This window comes from Vigna unguiculata, chromosome 10 (assembly GCF_037176805.1).
Source record: "Vigna unguiculata cultivar grain cowpea cultivar isolate G323 ecotype 2 chromosome 10, ASM3717680v1, whole genome shotgun sequence".
In the NCBI taxonomy this organism is placed as follows: domain Eukaryota; kingdom Viridiplantae; phylum Streptophyta; class Magnoliopsida; order Fabales; family Fabaceae; genus Vigna; species Vigna unguiculata.
The window spans coordinates 3,554,284-3,579,346 of NC_140801.1; the positions used below are offsets into that span (position 1 = coordinate 3,554,284).

Genomic DNA, 25,063 nt, shown 5'->3' on the forward strand with positions numbered 1-25,063 from the left:
CTATGTGTTTTTGAAATAGCCAGCCGTTGCCTCCCAACCACCCTACTGTTGTAATCTGCCTGCCAATGGCTGATGTCGCAGTGATAAGTTGCCATCTAAACACTTCCTTTTTCATGTCAAGACCCAAAATCAGGGAAAAGTATGCAAGCTGACGAACGAGGGTGGAAGGGCAGCAGGTGTGGCAGTCTCAGCCCGGTTGACTTCAACGTTCATTATTTCATTTTTTTATAATATTATTATTTTTCTTTTTTTTAAAAAAACAAAAAACAAACAAAAAAAAAATAATAATAAAAAGAAATAAAATAGGATAAGATAAAAATTCAAAATAAAATAAAATAAATGTAAAGTAAAACAAGATAATAATGATAATAATAATAATAATAAATAAATAAAAATAAATATAAAAACTAAAGTAAGATAAAAAGATTTATTCATACTCAAATCAAGGTTCACCTTTTTTGTATTTTTAATTATTTTTTAAATTAAAATCTTTATTTCTTACCCGGACGAAATTGGGTGTTGACAGCAGTTATAATAACGAGAAGCATTCAGATGAACATAATGTAGAAATGGTAACTGTTACAGTTATCCATAGGAGTACTTAGGGAGAATTTAGGCATACATCCATGCCATAAACAAAACACAATTCTAAAGGTTCAACAGTCTTGCAAAAAGGGTTGCCCTCCAGGCAACTAATACTACAAAGGCCTCATGGCCATTAAACTGATCCTAAGACATTCATACAGGGGATCTAGGCCGCACCGCTGCTTCTCTCTGATCCATCCCGAACATTCCTTCCATCTGCTCCCACCGAAGGTGATCATCGCAAAAGAGAAGGACACAAGACATAACATACACAGAAAGCAAGGGTAAGCTAGTGTATCATGAAACTTACAGTGTAAAAGATCAAGTACATAAACATCTACCGGCATACAGCACAGAGACACATCAATCATATTATGACGGACAAGCAAGACACTATGACTCAATTATCCGGATACATATATTAAGATCGGATTCACCGGACGCCTGCACCTGTGGTGGCCTCTACTGCTCTGCAGAGCCATTGCCAATGGGTTTCACCCTACCACACACAAGGTTAGCCTTTAAGCGTCTAAGGCCATTATCCTGCCAGAGACTAGGGCCTCCCGCTACTCTCACCACTTGGGTCAGCTTGCTCTACCTGAGACTCACTGACCCTTTAGAGTTTCGGGATGCGATCCTTACTTGAATCCATATCTTAATATATACACTACACGCCACCATGGAGTCTCCCCATGGGACTCATGGAATTACGCCTATTTCACCAAAATCATATTTCATGCCATATCCACCACCTTTATCTTGAAACATCCAAATTCTCATGCAAATTCTCAACCAACCAACCAAACAAAATCCATGTGTTATTCATGCCAACATACCAACTTTTAGTTCATAAGATTCAAGCAACCATATATATATATATATATATATATATATATATATATATATATATATATATATATATATATATATATATATTCACATGCTTTAGGTTTTGAAGCAAAGGGGTAAATAAATAAATCACAACTTCACCCATCACACAAAGAGAGAAAACAGAACTGGAACCCTCCACTGTCGCAGCCTCGCTCAAGCTAGGAGCAGTCGCCCAGGCGAGAGAAGCTGTCTCGCTCAAGCGACTGGCTCTCGCTTAGGCGAGCCTACAACATTGGGTCTTAAATGATTTCACGATTTCTCGCTCAGGCGACGCTGTCTCGCCTGAGCGAGCTGACCTGTCGCCCAAAAATGCAGCACCTCGCCTGGGCGAGTGCTCGAGGCAGAACCAGGGTGAACGTCCTGCTACTCTCGCCTAGGCGAGACGAGCTCGCTTGGGCGAGAATCGTAGAGCTCACCACTGTCCACCCACATGCAGTGGCGGAAACCGCCCAGATCCACTCCCAAACACACATGCAACTCCATTCTATCCAGCAAAATCACACTATGCACGCATACAAACAGACAACGACCAAAAATAGCCAAGGACAACTCAAAACAGATGAATCTAGCTTCCCTTACCTTGGTTTAAGTACCACAAGACAACAGACCCGCGATCTACGAAATAACAGCTCCTGAACCAAGGAAGTGGGCTAGAACTGGAAAAGAGGACAAAATGAAGTTAAGAGTCTTAACTCTAACTCGCACCACGCGTTTTAAACGGAGAGGAAAAGGGAATGAACGAACCAGGAGCTTCGAAGTTCACTTACCTGAAACAAAGAAAGGAGTTTTTTTTTTTTTTGGTAGCTTGGAGACGTGCGGATGTTGTGCCCTAGCAGAGGGCAGAGGTGTGGGATGGAGAGGGAAGTTGCTTCTGAAAAAGGTGACAAGAGCCAAAATGAGTACACAAAGTGGGGTATAGGGGTCCTTCTGTAGGGCAGGGCCTTGGGCCTACGAAGGGGCCAGGCCCAACACTTTAAGACACTGAAAATGGGGCTTACATTACTTCCCATAATCAACCAAAACTGAATCAATCTGTTCTGAAAATCCAACAGAATAAACTAGTGAAACAAATGAATTCATCAGAAAAAAAAAAAAAAACAAACTACAAAATCGATTTAAAAAAAATAGTCAATGAATCTGAAAATTGGGCAAAAACTAGTCTAAACTATTTAAAATAATATTAAATAATTTTTTTAATTTTTTAAATAATACAAAAAATTTATTTATTATTTTACATATAAATTTATTACCTTAATAAGTAATCATAAATAATGCTGAAATTTTAATTTAAGTATGATAGCATATTTTATTTTAATTTTTTTATTTATTTTAAATGTTGAAAACTTGTAATTTTATGTTTTATTTTAATTTTTAATATTATAGAATTAAATATTATATTTTTAGTATTACTTTATATATTATTAAATTATTATAGTAATTTTATTGACACCAATTTAATCTCATATGAGCTAATAAATCTCGAATCAATTTTTAGCTTGGTCTGATGTCAATTACCAGATAAATATATAAATTTTAACTATCACTAATTTAGTGAGCTTTAGTGTATGATGAGTTTTAGTGACTACATGAAAATTATTCTCATTATTACCTATTTAAGTGTAATCTAAAAAAAATGAAATTACAACTGATGTTAATATCACTAACTAAATTAACCTATTTCCATAATAAATATGAGTTAGTTATAAATGTGTATATTTAAAGAATCAAATGATGGTTTGTAATTTAAAGTAGTGCATGTCACCTGAGAACAGAAACACGCATAAAAGAAAAAAAAAAAGTAAAAGAGGGAAACAAAAGGAAGTAATAAATGAGAATGTCACATAAGAACAAAACACACAGAAAAATAAAAAGCAAATATGAGAAGGGAAAAAAGAAGAGGCACAAACTTTGGCCAAGACAATAATAGAACCACCTACCATTTTCACTACCAAATATTGTTTTGTAAGCATCACACTGTACAATTAATGATGCAAGAGTTTATGTCATAAACAACTACATTAAAAAATTTTAAAATGTCTTCTTATAAATTTTATACAATTATATTTGTATTTTATATGAATTAATTATTTAACAATATACAAAAAAAAAAAAAAAAGGTTACCTCTTACAAAATATGCTAGCCTTCTATAGTATTGACGGGGAACAATATAATCATGTTGCTTAAAAAATGTTGGTTTAAATATTATTTTGGTCTCTATGTTGGTCTAGTTTGTTCAATTTTGGTCTTTTTTTTCACATTCAATTTGGTCTTTAATTTGTAAATTTATGTTCAATTTCATCCTTTTCGTTGACGTCGTTTAAATTGATAACGGCAGAGTGTACATACTAGCACTGTTCACATGACGTGACACTGTTCACATTATGACTGGTTGTGTTTTGTTCAAATAAGTCCATATTTTAGTTAAATTTGTTCAATTTTAGTCCCCATTTTAGTTAAATTTGTTCAATTTAGTCCTCATTTTAGTTAAATTTGTTCAATTTAGCCCCCATTTTAGTTAAATTTGTTCAATTTAGTCACACCCACTATTTCATGACCATTCACCATTGCTATCACCACCTCCACAATAGTCCAAGTTGAACAGCGAGACAACTTAGTCAAGGTCGAAGGGCGTGATAGGCCAGTCCAGGTAGAAGGTGGAGATGGTCCAACCCAGTCGAGGTCAAAATGGAACAGACAAGTTAGGCAAGGATCGAAGGTAAAGACATGTCAACCCAAATCGAAGGTTGAGAAAGGTCGGCCCATGCTGGAGGTCAAGATGGGCCAGCCCGGACCCAAGATCGAGACGAATCAGCCCGTTTAAAGGTCGAGACGAATAGACTAGTGTTGAATGTCAAGACGAGACGACTTGAGCCAATTGTCAAGACAAGCAGGTTTAGGACGATTATCGAGACGAGTTGGCCCAGGCCAATTGTTGAGACAAGTCGGGTCGTAGGTTAATATAGGCCGAATTTGGCAAATTTCGGTTGTGGTCGTCTCAATTGAATTTAACTGAATTTTGGACAAGCTGACTCAATTAAATTCAGCTAGACTTCGGTCGAGATCGACTCGACCAAAATTTGGCTAGGGCAGACTTGCCAAATTCAACTGAGTTGAATTAGTCGTATTCAGACGAATTTCAGCTAGAGTTGACACAACCAAATTCTATTGAATTTTAGTCTAGGTTGACTCGCCAAATTCTTTCAAGGTCAAATCAGCGAAATTCGAGCGAGTTTCAGCTAGGGTTGACATTGTCGAATTTTAGTCAAGGCAGACTCAGCCAAATTTGACCGAATTTCGGTAATGACCGACTCAACCGAGTCCATCCTTTGAAATTTGGCCAAATTGGGCCAACTTGGCCCTAACCAAAATTTTGTTCTAATTCGATCGAGTTTGCATTGGCCGAAATTTGGCTTAATTTAGCCAAATTGGCCTAACTCAAGTTGAAGGTCGTCTCGGGTCTACCCATGCTTAAGTTTGAGACGAGTCAAGATGGGTCTCCCAGCGCTATAGGTCAATCATGACCAATTTGACTAAAGGTTGAAAAAGAGTAATCTAGACCAAAATTTTAATAATATATTTTTAGAACATATATTTTTCATGTTTGAAAAAAAAAAGCCCATATCATGGACTAGTCATGTCCCAGAAAGCCATTTTTTGAGTTTTTTATTTTGTGAGTATTTTTAGTCCTAACTCAAGTGAATCAGAACCAAATTATGTGTACTGAACCAAATTGAGGGTTATGGTATTTGTAGCATACAAATAGGAAATGTAACGACATGGTACCATAAATCACCTTATTAATAGAAAATCCAATTTGTGATTGTTATGACCTTGAAAGGAGAATGAACCTCATTTGTCGTATATCACGCATATTGTTGTATAACGATAAGGACTGGTCGTGTGATATTTTGTAAGGTCATGATCAAGTAATAAAAGATAATATATCTATATATATATATATATATATATATATATATATATATATATATATATATATATATATATATATATATATATATATATATATATATATTCCTATATAGATTAAAGTGTTAATTCGAGATATTTGAGTAGTTTGGAACTTTTGTATAACTTTGAAATTTTCTGCATAATCTACATAGTGGATCCTCTAACCACTTGACGGATCCCGGAACCAATCATCGAATTTGAGACAAAGAAAGTGAGTTTTTTTGTGGGAAATTTTCTTAGTGAATGAATGAAATCAGATCAATGAATTTAGACCCGAATTTTTTTTTTTCAAATTTGCTTAACAAATTTGTAAGCACTAAGAGATCAATGATTCTAATTAGGCCTAGTGATCCGCACATGAAAGTTGTAGTCTTGGATGTTACTTATACAATGGCTTTAGAATCTCTTAAAAAGAAAGAAGATTTAGAACATTATTTATGACCGTTTTATTGTTACAGTTTTTGAACTTTTAAGTAAAATAATTGTTTTTAAAATGTGAACTCTTCATAAGAGTTGTAACTTATTTCTTAGCTTATGAGACATATTTCAACATAGTTAAATGAGTGGACCTTAGTATTATTATCTTTAATCATTGTCCCGAATGATACATATGTCTTTCTCTTTTTTTTTTACTTATAGTTTACGTCACAGATTAAAATGTCAAAATGATAAAAGATTAGAAGAGAATTCATACATATAGTGACATTAGTATATGTATGACTTAAATTATAATAAAAATGCATTGTAATCCTTGACTCTTAGCTATGGTATTGAACTAAGTTATAGATTGAATTTGGTACTCCAAGAAGATTATATTTTCTTACATTTAGTAAAATCAAATACATAACACAATTAATTATAGGGTTAAAACGTGTTTACACTTTTAATTTTCAGTAAAAATTAGAATTAGTTTCTCTTCAAAATTTTGGACCAATTTAGTTTCTCATATTTAAAAATACGTAAATTTAGTACTTTTAATCAAATGTTATTGTAACGCGTGAAGGAAATGCGAGAAAAGAGAATGAGGTATCAGAATTAGTTACAATAGAAGGACATGTGGCAGCATCTTTCAATAAAGTGAAATTATGGAAAAATAATAATGGGAGAAAGGAAAAAGGGTATTTAGTGGATTTTAGGTCATGGGAAGGGAGTTAGTGGATGAGTGACTATTATTCTCTTGTAGCTTCTTATTCTTCCTGTACTTCTATTCTGGAATTCCTTTTCTGTTTTGAATCTTGTTTCGATAGTGCTTGTTAAAATTGATTCATGACATTCGAGATCTTTATTGCAATTGTGTTGCCTCTGTGTTGTTAGACAAAATTTAATACCCACACTGTTATAGTTATAAATTTTATTTAACATTTCAAACGTGTTTCTCAGCCAACATTATAGCAAAAATATGTCAAATGGGGTAAACAACTCAAATACTATCGCGAAACGCATTTGAAACGTCAAATAAACTTAACAAAATTTAGTTAAAATAACTAAATTGGACCAAAGTTTCAAATAGAAAGTAATTTCAAATTTCACTAAATGTTAAGGGACAAAAACATATATAACCCTTAATATATTCTAAAAACTAAATACAGTAAAATAATTTTCTTTTATTTAAACACAATAAATTATTATTTTTAATAGTACAATATAATTTTATTTTCTTCATATAGAATACAATATAATTGAAATTCAATTAATTTTAATTACACCAAAATATAAAAAACAATGTAATGGAACTGTCGTAATTTAAAATATTTCTTTGCCTCTACATCACTCTATTGCATTAGACATAAAACTCCAATATCAAACATTAATTTTCTATAAAGCACATTATATATTCAAATAACACAACCATTTTACATAATCATTATACATCAAAATATATGTATTATGTTTCAATGACAAGTATATTAAGATAACAATGTTAGAATGAATAATCAGATATGCGATATTGTCCATTTTAGAGTCTAAGACTTTTGTCATAATTTTGTCCTTAAAAGAATTGGAGGAGAAATGGGTACTTAAATTGCCATTGATTTCGACTCCTTAGTGATGACACTAAAGGGAGGATTGGAGAACGAAATGTATTTAAACGGTTTTTGGTTTCAACTCCTAAGCAATGACGCTAGAAAGGTTGGAGAAAAAAAAGGTATTTAAATTGTCATTATGCTAGAATCACACATCGGAATGTTCGTGTTTGGACAAAACCCATGAGGTTGGTGAATTGGGTTCTTAATAAAAATTGTGTTTTTAAAGTTTTTCCCTTTTAATATCAAAGTACAATTAAAATTCTTTCCTTTATTTTAATAATTACAATAAAATAGAGTAGGAAAGAGAAAATTGCACAAGATATTTTATATTGTTCGGATCAAAATATTCTACGTCCAATTGTTAATTTCTCTAAAAAGAGATTAAATCAAACACTAAAAATAAATTGATTACAAAAAGGAATAAGAGCAGCTTAGGATAAAAAGCACATCTCTTGAAGCCACAAGAGATGGAAAAACCTTCCTTGAAATCCGCAAGGAATGAACACCTCCTTTGAGTCCATAAAGGATGATGACACTTCTCTTGAATCACACAAGAGATGAAGAAACACCTTCCTTGAATCCACAAGGAATAAACACCTCCTTTAAATCACACAAAGGATGAACAATATCTCCTAGCAATAGCAACAACACTCAATCACACAAGAATCCATTTGGTGAAAGTTATCGTTCTATCACACTAGGTTTTTCAAAGCTTTTGCATATAGAGTTCTCAAGTACTCAAACTTCTCTAACCTGTATTTTGGTAAAGAGAACACTCACCTTCATTTATAGAAGCCATTTTTGAAATTAGGTTAAGAATATGAAAGGTTAAGTCACAACTATCGTTGATAATTGATTATCTCAAGTGATAATCGATTATCATAGAAACTTTTCTAAAAACATTTTTCTCATCGTGATAATCTATTATCAGCAAGTGATAATCGATTACCACTTAGACTTTCCCCGAAAATCATTTTTTACTGAGATAATCGATTATCACTAAGAATAATCAATTATTCCAATGAGTTTTACAAAAAATAAAATTCTCTTAGTTCTTTACTACTTGGGTTTTCTTTTTGACTCTTAACATACTAATTTAACTATTTTAAATAAGATACACAAATTACAAGACTTCAATAACTAAACTACTAAACTTTTAAGTCTTCAATGTATCTCTTGAATCAAAGCATTCTTTAAGCCTTCAACATTTCTCCATGAATCATCATTAAGTCTTCCGCACTTCTCCACAAGACATCATCATCATCAAAACTCTTTATTGAAGCAAGATGTCCATCTTCTTCTATTTTCAACACATTAATCTTAATTCTTAAACAATAACATTAAAAAGAGAGTTGGAGAACGAAAGGGCATCTATAAACAATAATTGACCCTAATGATGTTATATAAATGGACTTAGGATCAGAACATTTGCGATGACTGTGGGGACAAAAACGAAATTCCAAAGACGAACCTCGTTCCATTAAACCTCGACTAGGGAGTTTGTTCTAGTACACCCAATAATCTCACATTACTTAGGAATTGAGACCAATGATAGTTTAATACCCCCTTCCTTCTTCAACCCTCTAAGACACCATTTAAAGACAAGACTGTAATAGGAGTTCTAGGTTCCAAAGCGGACAATATCTCATGACCTCACGGTTGTTGTTTGGGTGATTGGGGGTTATGGACATTGGTTGCGATCATTGGAGCTTTAAAATGGGAATTACCTTTTACATCCATAAGTTTTGATGGGGGAAGACAATAACAACAACCAAATATACCAAATTATACAACGAAAATTATTCTCCCAAATTTTGCAAGAATATATGACGAGCAACAAAAAAATAAAATTGCAACAATAATCACAAGAAAGAATGTCAATATTTTTAATGTGGAAAAACTCTCTCAATGTGAGAAGTAAAAACTCACATGTACAAGTCAGTAAATCAAGCTCCACTAAGATCAAATATGGGTACAAAAAAGTCAAATCAAAAGCACAAACAAGTGTCTATAACCAGCTGTTGGAAGTCTCACATCAACCAGAAATAAAATCAATTTAAAATACATAAGTGGGTACAAAACTTATCTTTCAAATTAATTTTGTGAAGTTAAAGTTAAGTTTACAGTCCACTTTTTAACTACTTGTATACTTGTAATCAAAGCTTTTAACTACTGAAATCCTTTAATATCTTTTGGAAGCAGCACTGGATGTAGCCCAAGAGCTATGTGTGAACCAATGTAAACTTGTTGTGTTGTTTTCCTACACACTAAACATTATTTTTTATATGATCTAATGACATAAACCCCCTTCTAAAGTCTGCATGTACCTTAAGGTAGTATAAGAGATACCTTCTTGGAGTTAGTTCTTCATAGACAACATGCAAGCTCCATAGAGCACTTAATGGAGTTTGAAGGTCACACTATCATAGACCTCATTTGTTCAAAGGAGTGATGTACAACTATTGCAAGCAAAGAATGCTGACATTCTTTGAATCATGTCGAATAGATATATTAGATGTTATGGAAAATGGAAATTGCATCCAACTAAATGATCAACAAAATCCTCTATCAAATTAGTGTGAAGTCAAGGAATAATGAATATTTTTATCCCTAATTCATAATCTTAGGCATCTCTCATTTACAAATATCCCAAGGTTTTAATTTTTAGGCATCGAGATACCTGGTTCTACAGTAAAGTTCACACAATAGAAGAATGTTTTTCATCCTAACGGTAATCATAGATCTTGTTTGAGTCCACAAGACTCATTGTTGCATTTGTCAACGTAATTTGTTAATTTAGAAGTAAAATTGTTATTGTGAACATATTAGTCACTGACATTTCTGCACAGTTTGCATAATCACATTAGGGTTTTGTCCAACATTTTTTTGGCGCAAAGAAAATAAACATCACTCCTTAAAACTAACCAAATAATGTGTCTTCCCAAAATTCCTCGTATAATAAACACAATCCCATCGAACCTGACAATTTATTTTTGAGTAAAATGGATTTAGGATTTTATTAGAAAAAAAAAACATATCAATTAACAATTCTTTTATTTTGGACTAATAATTTTGAAGAGTTTCTATTTGTGTGAAATAGAAATATAAGATAATTACATAAAATCAAATATTTGAGTTCAAACATTCATTGCGAGTAAAATATATTTTGAGGTTCATTTTCAATATTTTACTTGATTTATGGGACTTGAAGCACAAAAGCATAATCTATATGTTTTTGGATTATTTTTTTCTTCATATTTTATTATTTTAAAGAAAACTTGTACGAACTAAAAGAGGAACTTTGAAATTTAAAGTTCAAAATTATTTGAAAAATGAATAATACACCGATATTGAAGAGGTTAACCGAAAACAATATATATAAATAAATGGCAACGAAAGTTTACCAAGATATAAAAAACGTTCAAAATTGATATAGAAAATAGGTGAGACACCGATAATTTTGTTGAGTTATTCCTTTCTTTATGCTTCAAATTACATCATCCGTATTTCTGTATCTCTGACAAGGACTTCACCTTTCTCCTTCTCCATACATACATTTCTCTCGGATGCATTTGATTTGTTAACATTTGTCTAACTAAACACTTACCCTTTAGAAATACAATCTGTTGTGATGAATCGAACATAAAGTCTTGTTAATACTAGCAGAGAGTTTTCCCAATAAAATAACAGAAACAAATGGCTGCGTTCAGACAAATAAAATGATAAGTAAAATATATTCAAGTTCACAAATACCGACATGCTACATAGTACATACTCGAAAGGATAAAAAATTAAAGCAGGCAAAATTCTTCAATTAGGTAGTCTCAAATACAACACCAAGAAACATTGAATATACTCTAGTGTGTTTAAATAGAAAAACCATAAACGTTTAGCATAAAGAAGCCATCATGGAGTGACACTACCAAAACTATGATGAGATTAAGTTTCACCATATCTTGCGAGAGCAGCTGGCCTATGCGGCGGCAGGCTGCTTAGCAACACTTGAAATCTTGGACCTCCTCTTTGCCAAACTCTCACTGCGGCGTTCCCTCTGCTCCTTCAATCTGGAGGCAAGAAGTTTCTGATACTCAGCTGCCTCTGATTTTGCCTTGGCAATTCTCTTCTTCTTATCAGCAATCCTTGCCCTCTTCCTTTGCAGGGTCAATGGAGTCACAAGTCGTTGAATCTTTGGAGCTTTGCTCACCTTTTTCCCTGAAACCAAAAGTCCATTATTGAGATTAAAATTCATTATATGACCCATTGAATTTTAATTGGATGTTGGAGAGAGAACCACCACGCATAGCTCGAGGCAGTTTCTTAGCGCCGTCAGTTAAATTGTTGTTTACCAAGAATGAAGTCAAAGCAAACGTAATTATCTTTTATTATGACTGTAATAACTTCTAATAAACCAAAAGACCGATAAAAAATTACATGCCCGGCACGTTATTTTTAATGCAAGATACAAATAGCACATTACATGTCATTGTCAGTGGTGACAACCATTGTTGTGTTTGATAAGGGGGCTGTCATTGATAGGGTTGCTGTTGCACGTTGTAATCTGAAAAATTAGTTGTTTTATGGGTCTGGTCAATTATACTTTTTTAATTTTGGGGAATACATTGGGTCAGGTATTTGTGATCTCCTAAATTTGGCCTGGGTTGGGTTTCAAGGATTTTTATTTTGGGTTGGTTTACGTCACTGCTCTAATTTTAAATCTTGTTCACACTCAGCTATTACCACCATGGTTACTACAAGAAAAGCAGTCCCCATAGCCCACCTGACTAAACCCAACACACCACACCATAGAATAGTTTACCGTGAGAAATCCTCCACAATGCTAAAGTGTTTAAACAGCAAAAACAGCCAATACTTTTATGATGGCTATGTTGCTGCATTGTTAGTCAGTAAACAACTATTGTATGTTGAAGTTTTGTAGTACCAACAGACACTATTTTCTTTTGGGATTATCGCTGTTATGATTTGTAGCATTGATTTGAAGCATATATTTCACTATGTTAACTACTTGATTTCAAAATGATAAGCTAATGTGTGTAAAGCAAACAAAAATTCAAGTATACATTCATATACAATATCAACATTTGATATTGATAATGATTCTTAGGATTAACAATTTGATTCCACTTGCAAATTGAAAAATAAGCTTTCTAACTCAAAAAAATCCCAAATTTAATACAATGGTCTAATGTTTCTCATTTCTCATTATAATAATAAACCATTTATTCTCTCAAATCCAATGGCAGTTTGGCTACTTCAAATGAAAAAAAAAAACAAATTTAAAGGCACAAGGAAAATTACCAGCTTTTGTTGTGAAGGTTCGACGGTATGTGTTGACATACTTCCTCACATCATCTTCCTTAGACAGGTTGAACAGCTTACGAATCTTAGATGCTCTCTTTGGACCTCTCATTCTTGGCTTTTCAACATCAGTCAGTCCTGGTAAATCACTTTCTCCCTTTTTCACAATTACCAAGTTCAGAACAGAAAGATCTGGGCTGACAATGCACCCACGAACAGACTTCCTCCTACGCTCTCCATTGCGCCTTCCATACCCACGGAAGCAAGGAGTTCCTGTTTACACAATCAATGCAAAGAGAATTAATATCTCTCTGGATCATCTTCAAAAAGCATAAAGACAAATACATTTTCAAGAAATAGTTTCATTTATTACATCATTTAAAGATTAAAAGAATCATATAACAAGTTCTTAAACAAAAGCCAGTGCACATGCCATGAATGACAAATGGAAAATTTCATGGTCACTGATAATGGAGAACAGAAGGGTTGCACAATTCCACATTATAATGTGGTAAATCAACGGGTATAAAACTAAAGTTTCATTACAGTTCTACCTCTGTGGAGCAAAAGACGAACTCGACCAGGTGTCAGCACTCCCTGCTTCATTGGGAATCCTTGTTTGTCACAACCACCAGTGATTTTGAACACATATCCTTTGAACTCCTACCAGTAGCAGAATAGTGAAGTAAAACATACCAATTAATTATTGATGCTCCGCAAAAGATATTGAAACAAGTATATGAAGGCTTCGATCTACAGAACATACCTCACCCAGAGCATCTCCACTGACCTCCTGTGAAATTCTCTTGTCCCAAAATGCTCGCCTGCAATTTTCAAAATAATATTATAACAGGAAAACAAGTCACAGGGCCGAATATTTAGCACAGGAAACAGAAACGCTTAAGTTGTATTACAGAAAAAATTAACAAGAACTTTAAAATCGGAAAAACAATTATGGCTGTTGGACAATGGCTTCTGTTCAAAAGGTAATACTGCAAAAGGATAAAATAAAAAGCAACAATGCGAGCAGCATGCAAGCCACAGGAAGCTACTAGGGTATTTGCAATAATCACAGTAACATGGGTCCAGTGTTATCAATGTCCAGTGTTATCAAAGTAACAGAAGGCCTAAATTTTCCCATAGTTGGTATACTGATTGTATTACTAATGCACTTGTATTAACACAATCCTCTCTGTTGCCTTTAAATTTTGTAAGTCATTACAGCCACCAATTTAACAATACTGGTGATGTCTGAGGACATGAATGCATGCATCATCACTTCCTTTTCCAGATCTTCCATGTGTTTCCTTTTCAGACGCAGAGAAAACTAGGATGCAGTTTATTGGGTGCTTTCAGTAGTATTCTCAAATTAGAAAAAGTATTTGATCACAACAACATATATTGACCTTTAATGCAAAAATTAAAGGTCACCTAACCAAGGTGAAACTCTAATTGTAACTGGCAAACAGCATCGAAAGCAACTTTACTAATGGTTCAAATTATAACATTCAACCCTACCCATAGCTAAAAAAAAAAGACAAAAAAAAAAAAACTCAACATAGAAGAACTTATATATAGTATTGATGGATAGAAAGCTACCCCAGGTAACTAACTGCAGAAAACACCCCTGCCAAACGTGTAAGTGAATTTAACGAAATTCCAACTCAAATTACCATCTAAACGCATCTTTTAACACGGAGAAAGAAGACAAACGCAACGCCGAACATTTAAAAACCAAAATAAAAAACAAGGAGGAGAAATTACAGCTTCTGATCGTCATCAATCTCGAGCTTCTTCTGGCAGCCAGTGGTTGGATTGGCAATGTTGAACTGCAAAAGATAAATTGAAAACGCGGAAATTGAGAAACAAAGAAACGAGAAATCGAAGAGATAAAATTGGGCAAATATTAGGGCTTGTAAATGAAACCTTCATTGTGTTGTCTCTTCCTGAGAGTGAGCGAGCGAAGGAAAGAACGACCGATGCCTCTGCTCAAAGCTTCAACACTGAAAAGCGCGCAGGAAATGAACTAGGGTTTTACCCTGCTTTGTGGGGATTATGGGCCCGAAAATGGGCTAAAAAGCCCAAACAACATTTTTCACTTTCTTTTAAGTATTATTAAGATTTTAATTTTAACTTAAAAAAGTTTTAGATTATCAATATAATATTTAATTTGAATACCCAGTCACTTCTTTTCACATATTTAATGATTAAAAAATTATAAAAAATAATTTATTTATATTTATATTTTTATTTTTGTGTTATTTATTAACTAATCTTTAAAATATCTTAAAATTCTAGTTCAAATTTTCAACTTATTTTTTTATCATCATAATTAATATTCTTTTATCATATAATAATTTACATTATTAAAATGTGCAAAAGAAGTTATTTAAAACATATCATTTTTTTAATAATTTAGATTCTGTTTACACGTTTCAATTTAACCTACATGTGAATAATAAAACTATTTAACATAAGAAACTTAAATTAAAATATTTAATTTATTAGTTACCCAAATTAAAAGAAAGTATTACGAACTCAAACGTAAAAATCAGTTATGTATTAGTATTATGAATAACATAACCTCTAACACCTCTAGAAACAATCATGAATAACATCATCATAATAGAAAGAAAACGAGAAAAAGAAAAAATTCATGTCGAAATTGTGAGAAAGAAAAGATTTGGAAGCCCTAATTTTAAACAATTTTAAGTTAGATTTCAATAAGTGTAATGTAAGTACAATCATATTTTAATTACTATTGATAACTTTCTCTGAAAACAAAAAATCACTTAAAAAATATACATAGAATTATAAAAAAAAATTATTAAAATTTAGTAGTAAAAATTTTTACGAGATGTAAATATGTAAATAGGTTCCACTTATTTACTAAAATACCACCTCGTTGTTTTCCTTTGAGTCCCACATAAAACGTGTAACGTGGTGGAAGGCTAATTTTGCATTAGTGCTACAAACAATTCTCCAATTAAAATAACAAGTATGCATTTCTTCAAAAGAACCCAGAATTGCTAATAATTCTGAAATATGATGGGAAATAACACAATAAAAGCAAACGAGAAAACATCATATTCTTCTAAGATATAATCGAGACAACATAAAATAAGTAAATAAGAAAACACTGAAATAGGTGTGAACCAAAGATGTTTTATTTCAGTATTTCTTGAGGTTACATAAAAAGAACTCATGAATTTTGAGAATGTCTACTAAGTTGTGAGGGGAATGGTGGAGGTTGGACTTCTACGACACCTTCAAGCATCTGTGTCACTTTTCTCATGGTTGGTCTATGACTTGGATCCTCTTGAATACACCAAATGGAAATCATCACCAACTTCTTCATGTTCATTTTGTCATCCAATGCCTCTTTATCATCTTCAACCAATGGATCAAAAGTCCCTCTTGAGTAGCAATCACAAGCCCAATCAGTTAATATAGCCTTCTCTTCCTCTTCCAGATCCATTTCCACATTTCTTCTGCAGCAAATGATCTCAAGCAACAACACACCATAACTGTACACATCCACTTTGGCTGTGATAGCCATGTTTTTAAACCATTCAAGTGCCACATACCCCTTTGTTCCCCTTATGGCAGTGTTGGTTCTGCTTTGGTTCATCTTCAAGAGCTTGGCCAATCCAAAGTCAGAAATCCTGGCATTGTAGTACTCATCAAGGAGTATGTTTTGTGGCTTTATGTCACAGTGGATAATCCGAGTGATGCACTCTTCATGCAAATATGCAAGTCCTCTAGCAACCCCAAATGCAATCTCCAACCTTAGTTTCCACTCAGGTTTCACCTCATTGAAAACAAGACTTGCCAAAGTGCCATTGCTCATGTACTCATAAACCAACAATCTTTCCTTTTCAGCCTCACAATAGCCTATCAACCGCACCAAGTTCTTGTGATGAGTGAGACCAATGACATGTAACTCGTTCTTGAACTCCATCTCAACCTGTTGGAAAAGCAAAGTGTTCAACTTTTTCACTGCTATTGGAATTTCTGAGCCTATGTTTATGACTCCTTCGTAAACAACACCAAAAGACCCTCTTCCTAACTCTTTCTGAAAACCATTTGTAGCTCTTTCAAGCTCCTCATAACCGAAGCAACGCAAGTTAGTTTCAAGGGCATTCTCATTTTTTTCAATTCCTCTATGCTTCTTCTTGTACTGAAAGATGTAGAAAGAACACATGCATAAGGCCCCAATGAATATGACATTGAGAAATGAAGAGCTTCCAAAAAGTACCCAAGAAACCAAACTCAATGAGCTCTTACTATTCTCATTCACTCTGGCTTGTGGAACAACCAAAGAGAAATTATCTTTCCTCACCTTGATGAAAGTCTTTGCACCATTAAGTCCAACATCAACTCTACCATTTGAAAGAGGCAACTTCTTCTTGAAGCAATCACTACCTGATTTGTAGATGGCAACTGCACACATACAATCTTCCAAACATGACTGTTCACATTGTTCTTCAGTAAATGGCTTAAGAAGCACATAATCTGAAAGAGGCCAATCTGTGTTTACCAACACCTCAAAATCATATTCAGCTGCATCTGCATTTCCAATGAGTTCATCTTCTGCACATCCTTGTATGAAATCTGGCTTGCAGCTACCATAGGGGTCATTAGGGTCAACCAAAGAGTACCATTTTGGGCATTGACAACTTGGCCTTTGATTACTCCCCAACGTACAAACACTGTTAAACCCGCAAACACCACTACCTTCAGTGGCAAGTCTGCTGAGACAGATGTTATCTGGCTGAGACCAAATAGCACTCCAACCACCACTCCCAAACGAACTCTTTGAATGTTGATAGAGTGTAAACACCCCATCAAAATTAAGAGTTGCTCTGAAGTAAGATTCGTCAGTAGTAGTAGAGGCTCCACTCCATGTTGACAAGTTGTATTTCTCACTGTTCTTCCTTAAAACATACACATACCCAGATGGTTCAAACACCAAACGAGTTCCAGGGCTTGATGTGTTGGACTCTTCAGTCCTACTTTCGTAGTAGTTTTCATTGGCATACCCAGAGGGTGAGTTTAAAGCATGAATGGAAAGAATACCATCCATTTGAAACATCATCTCAAACCTTCCTTCTGAGTAATTTGCCTCTAGAAATCTTGATGAAAGCCTCTCACCTTTTCCAAGAGTTTGTGTGGGCAACAAGGTGTCCCTTGGATGCTTAAAAGTCTCCCACGCACCTTGATGATTCTCATCCACAAGCACAAAGTTTCCATTGTCCTTTAGAAACCCTTGATAAACTTTACCACCAAGACTCTTAGTTTTCCATAACTGTTCACCATTTGGGGCGGTGAGGACTAACCCATCATCACCAGTGAGTTCAACCTTTGACCCCTTTGGAGCAGGAGTGTCTCCATTTGCATACCAAACAACAGTCATGTCAGGAACCTTAGCATACCAAACGGAAAGTAAGAAATGGTTAGTGTTCTCAAGAGGAAGAAACCCAAAGGCAAAGTGACCAAGAGGTGAAACCACCCACGTTGAGGTGTTGCTGCTAGTTGTTTCCGCAAAAAGTGAATCACCAACAGTTATGTTTCTTCTGGTCTGGTTTATCTGACCAGAAGATGAAACTACCCATGAGACTTTGCTAGTTTCTTTCAGAAGAGAGTGATCAAAGATTTTGTTGCTTCTGGTTTGGGCAACTGCAAAGATGTGTAGCAGCACCATTGAGCAAAGAAGAAAGGAAAACAGAGATGAAGCCATGACTAGTTAGAATAAACTAATTGGATCATATGTTCATTGAGATTTTGTTTATGTAAATCATGCAATGTTTTTCTCATAGTGGTGTTTCATTCTTCTACATGAACCAAATCTAGAACGTATCCAACACGAATGAACCAATGGGACAAACTATTATTGCTTTCACTTTTTCTTTCCATTGAATTCTACAAGTGTTCCACTTTTTCTACCATTTATTTCGTTTCATACTAGTCATGCTCTTGAAATAAATAAACCAATTACTTCATCTTCGTAAGTTTAAGACATCAGTATATTAAGTTTATATCAACTACTGGAGCTTATATTTTTTTTAATAAGTGAAGACATGAAAACATTATGATAAATCACATCATCTAATTACGGAAAAATTAAATAGGTATAAATTAATATATATATATATATATATATATATATATAAATTAGAATATCAAATAGATCGAGAAAATAAATTAAAGATGTATTTCTTTATCTTAAAGTAATTTTGAAAAGAATGTCATTGAAAATATAAAATTTTATGAAGAGTATTGAAAATAAATTATTACAAAAACTTTTTAAAATAATGTCATATAATAAAAAAAATATTAGATCTAACATGTCATGATTGTGATTTTCTCATTTATTATCAATGGATTGGACACGTCTTTGAAAGTGAAAAAGTCTATTTAATTTGTTTGGTTAGCACAAGCAAAGACCCAAAGCACACAAGTCTATGCAACCATGAATTATAAGGTTTAATATTTTATTTTATTATAAAACAGAATTAGGTATATGGGTTCTATCCTCAAGATTACATGCAGTCTCCACAAGTCATTTTGGGAATCCTCATAAACATTTAGAGGAAAAAAAATATTATCTTATGAGTTGAAAAAAAAGAGAGGAGAGAAGCTAATACGAAAGAGTTTCTATACTTTATTTTATAAATTAAATCATTTTAATTCGTAGAAAAAAGTATTGTCAAACATAATTTTAGAACCCATTTAAACAAGCTTTTTTAGTTTTAGAAAGAAAAAAAAAAAAAACTCTCTATAAATAAAAACTTAGTTTGTCTACTAGAAGTTGGTTTAAACATGCTCTTAATTAACTATATGAAAAATTCAAACATGCTCTACTAGAAGTTGGTTCAAATTCAAAAAACTATATGAAAAATCTTATTAAAAGTTGGTTTGAACATGCTCTTAATTAACTTAACTTTTATAGAGTTAATCATTATTTAGTTAGAAAAAACAATTTTATGTGTGCATAGTATTAATTAGTTTAAGGTAAAAAATATATCCATTTAAATGTCTAGTTAGTGTTAATTAGTAGATGTAAAAGCTATCATTTGTTTAGTAAAACCATAACACTTTTTTAGGGTTGTTTAGTGATGACACTAGTTGAAGTTAAACTTATGGTTAAGTTTTAGCTTGCTTTTATTTAATTTTTATATTAGTTTAGATATATTTTTAATCAAAAAGCAAATAAAACCATAACGTTAAAATTTTCAATTTTTTTTCTTTCTAAAAAATAATTTTCTCAATTTTTTCGAGAAAAAAGAAAAAAAAAAGTTTGATTGGTTGAATTTGTGAGTCTTTACTACCGAGTTGGTCAACATTAACCCTTCCATCAAGCTTTCCTTTATTAAAATGGCCCACTTAGACGTGGAAAAATAAAAAAAGGGGAGTTGAATAATCACTTGAAGAAATCTGTGAATTATTTTAAAGATATTGTAAAAGATAATAATAATTCTATTTTTTTTTTGTGTTTGTTTATTGTTTGTATGTTAAATTTTCTATACAAGTACCAGTTTATATAATATTTTCTTTGCCGATTGAAAAAATTGTGTTGATGTTTTTCACTGTAAAAATATCAATGTATCATAGATAATATGATAATGTTAATTTTAAAATCGAATTTGAAATTGTGCTGGACGTTTATAATCAACATTGTTGATTTTCATTGTAAGTGTTTTGGATAATATAATTGATTCTCAAAGCTAATAATCTATTTTTTTATTTTTGAAAATAGATTATTCTGCATCGATATACACATGCGACTATCTACTTTATGAAAAAATGCGTTTCTTTTTTATTTCATCTTTTTACCCATTTTTCTTTGTACCGAACACCACCCGTTTCTTTATCTCCATTCTATTTCTACTCCTTTCTCTATATCTCTTTATTTTCTCATGATTTCTATTAAGCCAAACAAAGTTTAAGTAAAGCTGGTGTGAAAATTTATTTAGTAAAATTTTGTTAAGTTTTATAGACGATTTAGCTTTATTTACTGGATCAATTTCAGTAAAATTTCTAGTGTTTCCCCATTTATTGAGATTATAGTGTTTGTAGAAATGTCTCAGTGACGTTTGAGCTCAAAGGTACGAAATACTGATTACGTGTCTTCTCCGCATATTTACGTGTATTTCAGACAAATTTTGCATTTCTGTAGGTACATGTTCTTGCAGTGACTTTGTTCAATTATTTCCACATCAGAAAGTATAATTACATTCTCCATTTTCTGCAAATTATTCGGGTGAGTGTGTAAGTTCCCTTTAGTTACTAGTTTTTATGGTGTTGTAATTGTTTTAGATTGTCTTTACAACTTACTGGTAAATGGTCTCCAATAACAATTCTTTGTTCCATTTAAAAGGGAAAGGTTGCAAGAGGAGAATAAATTGCAGTGATACTTCCAATAATGAAGATTAGAGCCAAGGTTTAGAGGAGTATAATACTGATACTTAATTTCATGGGAAAGAAAGTTTTGTAAATGTTGTTTAGTTTTTATGTGCTCTTACAAAAATATTTAGAATTCTGATAAGAACTGCTATTTGAGAACCTTGTAAAACTGTAAGATCTGAGTGTGGAATACTGAGTATAATGTGATAGTCTCTGCTTTATTTCTTTTGCTCATATGGCATATTTAAGTTACTTACACTTCCTCAATCCAAAACAGAACAACTGGCTTATCAAACTAGTTAATACAAAAGGGTTAATTGATCATAAACCCCAAAGTAGTTAATGCTGAAAAATCAGAAAGCTTCAAACAGATAAACATACATATCTGCAAATCCTACAGTTCACACTAGAATCTAGATAACACAGGTAGGATTAGCAACAACTGATTAGTTTAGGGAATATTGAACACTAACTTGTGAGGGGCATGGTGGCACTTCCACTTCAACAACACCTTCAAGCATCTGTGTCACATTTCTCATGGTTGGTCTAAAACCAGGATCCTCTTGCACACACCAAAGAGCAATCATCACCAACTTCTCCACTGTCTTCATGTCATCCAATGCCTCTTTATCACCCTCAATCAAGGCATCAAGAGCACCTTCAGAGTAGCACTCATAAGCCCATTCACTTAGGATTGCTTTGGATTCATCTTCCAACTCAAATTCCACACTTTTTCTGCATGAAACTATCTCAAGCAACAGCACCCCATAACTATAGACATCCACTTTAGCTGTGATTGGCATGTTTTTGAACCATTCAAGTGCAACATACCCTTTTGTTCCCCTTATTGCAGTGTTGGTTCTGCTCTGATTCATGTTCAAAAGCTTGGCCAATCCAAAGTCTGAAATTCTTGCAACATAGTAATCATCAAGGAGTATGTTCTGAGGCTTTATGTCACAATGGATAATCTGTGTGATGCACTCTTCATGCAAATATAGAAGTCCTCTAGCAACCCCAGATGCAATTTGTAGCCTCAATTTCCAACTTGGTTTCTCGACATTAAAAAGAAGACTTGCTAAAGTGCCATTGCTCATGTACTCATAAACAAGTATCCTTTCTGATTCAGTCTCACAAAATCCAAGTAAGCGAACCAAGTTCTTGTGGTGTGTGAGGCCAATGACATTCAGTTCATTCTTGAACTCCTTCTGAACCTCTTCCAAGAGAAAAGTGTTCAATCTTTTCACAGCCACACGAGTAACGGAACCTATGTTGACTACTCCTTCATACACAACGCCAAAAGCTCCCTTCCCTAGCACTTTGTCAAAGCCCTCAGTGGCTTCTTCAAGTTCCTCATAAGTGAAGCAACGCAAGTTGGTCTCCACAGTAGTGTCAGTTTTGCCAACTCTTCTGAGCTTCTTCTTGTACCGGAAAACATAGGAAGTGCTCAAGCAGATTGCAAAGACTAATATGAGATTGAGCAAAGCAGAACTACCCAAAAGCACTGACAAAGCCAAAATCAAAGTATTCCTGTTGTTCTTCAAAACGATTGTTGTTGGACTAGTCAAGGAGAAATTGTCCTTCCTCACTTTCATGAAGGCCTTTCCACCATTAAGCGCGGCATCAACTCTACCATTCGAAAGTGGCAGCTTCTTCTTCCAGCAGCTGTCACCTAGCCTGAAAATGGCAACAGAACACATACAATCTTCCATACAAGATTGTTTGCATTGGTTTTCACTAAAGGGTCTTTGAAGCTCATAATCTGAACGAGGCCAATCAATATCTATCAACACCTCAAAATCATATAGATCCTTTCTGTTACTAAGATCATCTACAAAACATTCTTGTATAAAATCTGGCTTGCAGTTACCGTTGGGATCATTAGGGTCAGCCAGTGAGTACCATTTTGGACACTGACAAGTTGGTCTCTTATCTTCTCTTAAACTGCATATGCTATTATATCCACAAACACCACTACTTGCACCAGCAAGATAGTTCTTACAGATATTATCTGGATGAGACCACACTGGGGTCCAACCTCCACTGCCAGAAGAACCCTTAGGATGTTGATAGAGCGTGAACACCCCATCAAAATCAAGAGTTGCTCTAAGGTAAAATTGAGTGGTAGATGCCCCAACACCTTCATCTGACAAATTATACCTTCCATTGTTCGCTCTCAAAATATACATATCTCCTGAGCTATCAAACACCAATTGTGTCCCAGCACCAGAAGTGTTGGATTCGAAGGTTCCACTTTCATAGTAGTTTTCATTAGAATACCCAGATGGTAAATTTATAGAGCGCATCACAAGATTACCATCGTTTTGGAAAAATAGCTCAAACCTGCCCCTGTTGAAATCGTTCTCCCTAAGCATAGAAGAAAGCTTTTGGCCCCTTTCCAGAGTCTGATACGGCAGTAAGGTGTTCCTATGATCCTTGAAACTCTCCCAAGCACTGTTGGAGTCACCATCCTGAAGCACTAAGTTGCCAGTGTCATTAAACGAACCCTTAGAAACTCTAAAACTGGTTGCAGTATTCCATAACCGGTCACCATTTGGGGCAGTAAGCACCAACCCATCATTAGCTGTAAGCTCCACCTTCGAGTCCTTTGGTGCAGGGTTGTCCCTATTGGCAAACCAAACTATGGTGTTGGTTTGAATCTTTGCATACCAAATGCAAAGTATGAAATTATCAGGAGAGTCCTTAAGTGGGAGGAAACCAAAGGAAAAGTCACCAGAAGGTGATGAAACCAGCCATGGGGTTGTGGCTTTTCCTGCAGTATGAGAATCACCAATAACTAAGCTGTTTTTGGTTTGGGCTGCAACACTGATGAGTTGAAAGGGTAACAGAATCATTGAGAGGAAGAGAAAAGGAAGCAAAGGGGAAGCCATGGTTAGAATCAACTTGGTCCTTACACTTAGTCAGGCTTATTGATTGATGATAAGTAGAAATTAAAACAACGACAAAGGAATGCACTATGATGGTGGTGAAAGTCTTTGTCTTTGCTGAATGCATGAGCTAGACTTACTCAACCTTGACTAAAAGTAAGGCCAATCAATCACACACGCACACACCCCGCAACTACGTTGTGGAAATTTCTTCCTTCCATACATTAACAATAGGAAACCATTGACCCACTTTTTGTATTTGTAAATGAAATTTAAAACAAATAAATCATTATTCTGATCTCCAAAACTAGGCTTTATGTTGAAAAAAATATCTAGGAGAGGGAAGAATACCCAAATCCAGATCATGAAAACCTTTGGTCTCTAATAATATCTCTTAGAAATTTTGGTATTTATATTTAATAAAATTCATTTTTTTCATAATTTTAGTTTTTGTTATTACTCACAACTTTATTAAATTATGAGTATTTTTCGTTTTTTTATTCTAATTTAATCATGAGTATTACGTGTTTCCTCTTATTTTAATATGCCATGTTTAAACGAAAACTATAAATAATTAACTGAAAATTAGTGATAATTTAGAAAATAAAATAAAAAATTAATATTATAAAAAAAGGAAACTAACAATCAAAATTACAAATAATTAAAAAAATAACAAATTGAAATTATAAAAAAATTAAAGATCGAAACAACCAATTGAAATTAATATAAGTGTAGTTTATTATTTTTATTACAGTTGTTTTATATTTTTTTTTTTATAATTAGAGAAAATAATTGAGATTTTTGTAAAGAAAAAAATATTTTGAGAGTATGTGATTTTAGTGTTTTAATATTGATGTGGAATGTAAGATGAGTGTTTTTTTTTTTGTGGTTTATTGTTTTTAATACAACTATTTTGTGTCATTGTTAGAATTAGAGAAAAAGAACTGAGAATTTTTGAAGGAAAAAAATATTGAGAGGAAGTC

The 25,063-nt window shown here is 33.5% G+C and overlaps 3 protein-coding genes across 3 annotated transcripts; all 3 read right to left on the reverse strand.

The window, feature by feature from the left end:
• Positions 1–11,178: 11,178 nt before the first annotated feature.
• Positions 11,179–14,848, reverse strand: LOC114167422 (small ribosomal subunit protein eS6-like). The gene is made up of 6 exons (XM_028052510.2): positions 14,716–14,848; positions 14,554–14,618; positions 13,556–13,613; positions 13,344–13,452; positions 12,790–13,062; positions 11,179–11,685 (listed from the first exon to the last, which is right to left on the reverse strand). Exons 1-6 carry the CDS (start codon positions 14,719–14,721, stop codon positions 11,447–11,449), a joined length of 750 nt encoding a protein of 249 aa, XP_027908311.1. The 5' UTR covers positions 14,722–14,848; the 3' UTR covers positions 11,179–11,446.
• A 1,014-nt stretch (positions 14,849–15,862) lies between these two features.
• On the reverse strand, positions 15,863–18,652 carry LOC114166980 (G-type lectin S-receptor-like serine/threonine-protein kinase RLK1). The gene has a single exon (XM_028051869.2). It carries the CDS (start codon positions 18,527–18,529, stop codon positions 15,992–15,994), a length of 2,538 nt encoding a protein of 845 aa, XP_027907670.2. The 5' UTR covers positions 18,530–18,652; the 3' UTR covers positions 15,863–15,991.
• A 2,736-nt stretch (positions 18,653–21,388) lies between these two features.
• LOC146882011 (G-type lectin S-receptor-like serine/threonine-protein kinase LECRK2) lies at positions 21,389–24,316 on the reverse strand. Its single transcript, XM_085668167.1, has one exon. The coding sequence runs from the start codon at positions 24,081–24,083 to the stop codon at positions 21,642–21,644; it is 2,442 nt and encodes an 813-aa protein (XP_085524293.1). The 5' UTR covers positions 24,084–24,316; the 3' UTR covers positions 21,389–21,641.
• Positions 24,317–25,063: the final 747 nt, after the last annotated feature.

What these genes read in the sequence shown, in the direction of transcription:
- LOC114167422 (XM_028052510.2), bottom strand. An exon ending in ATTGATGACGATCAGAAGCT is followed by an intron (nt 13,614 to 14,553) that starts GTAATTTCTCCT and finishes TGAAAATTGCAG; the next exon opens with GCGAGCATTTTGGGACAAGA. An exon ending in GTGGAGATGCTCTGGGTGAG is followed by an intron (nt 13,453 to 13,555) that starts GTATGTTCTGTA and finishes TGCTACTGGTAG; the next exon opens with GAGTTCAAAGGATATGTGTT.
- LOC146882011 (XM_085668167.1), bottom strand. Translation starts at nt 24,083, where the DNA reads ATGGCTTCCCCTTTGCTTCCTTTTCTCTTCCTCTCAATGATTCTGTTA.
- LOC114166980 (XM_028051869.2), bottom strand. Translation starts at nt 18,529, where the DNA reads ATGGCTTCATCTCTGTTTTCCTTTCTTCTTTGCTCAATGGTGCTGCTA.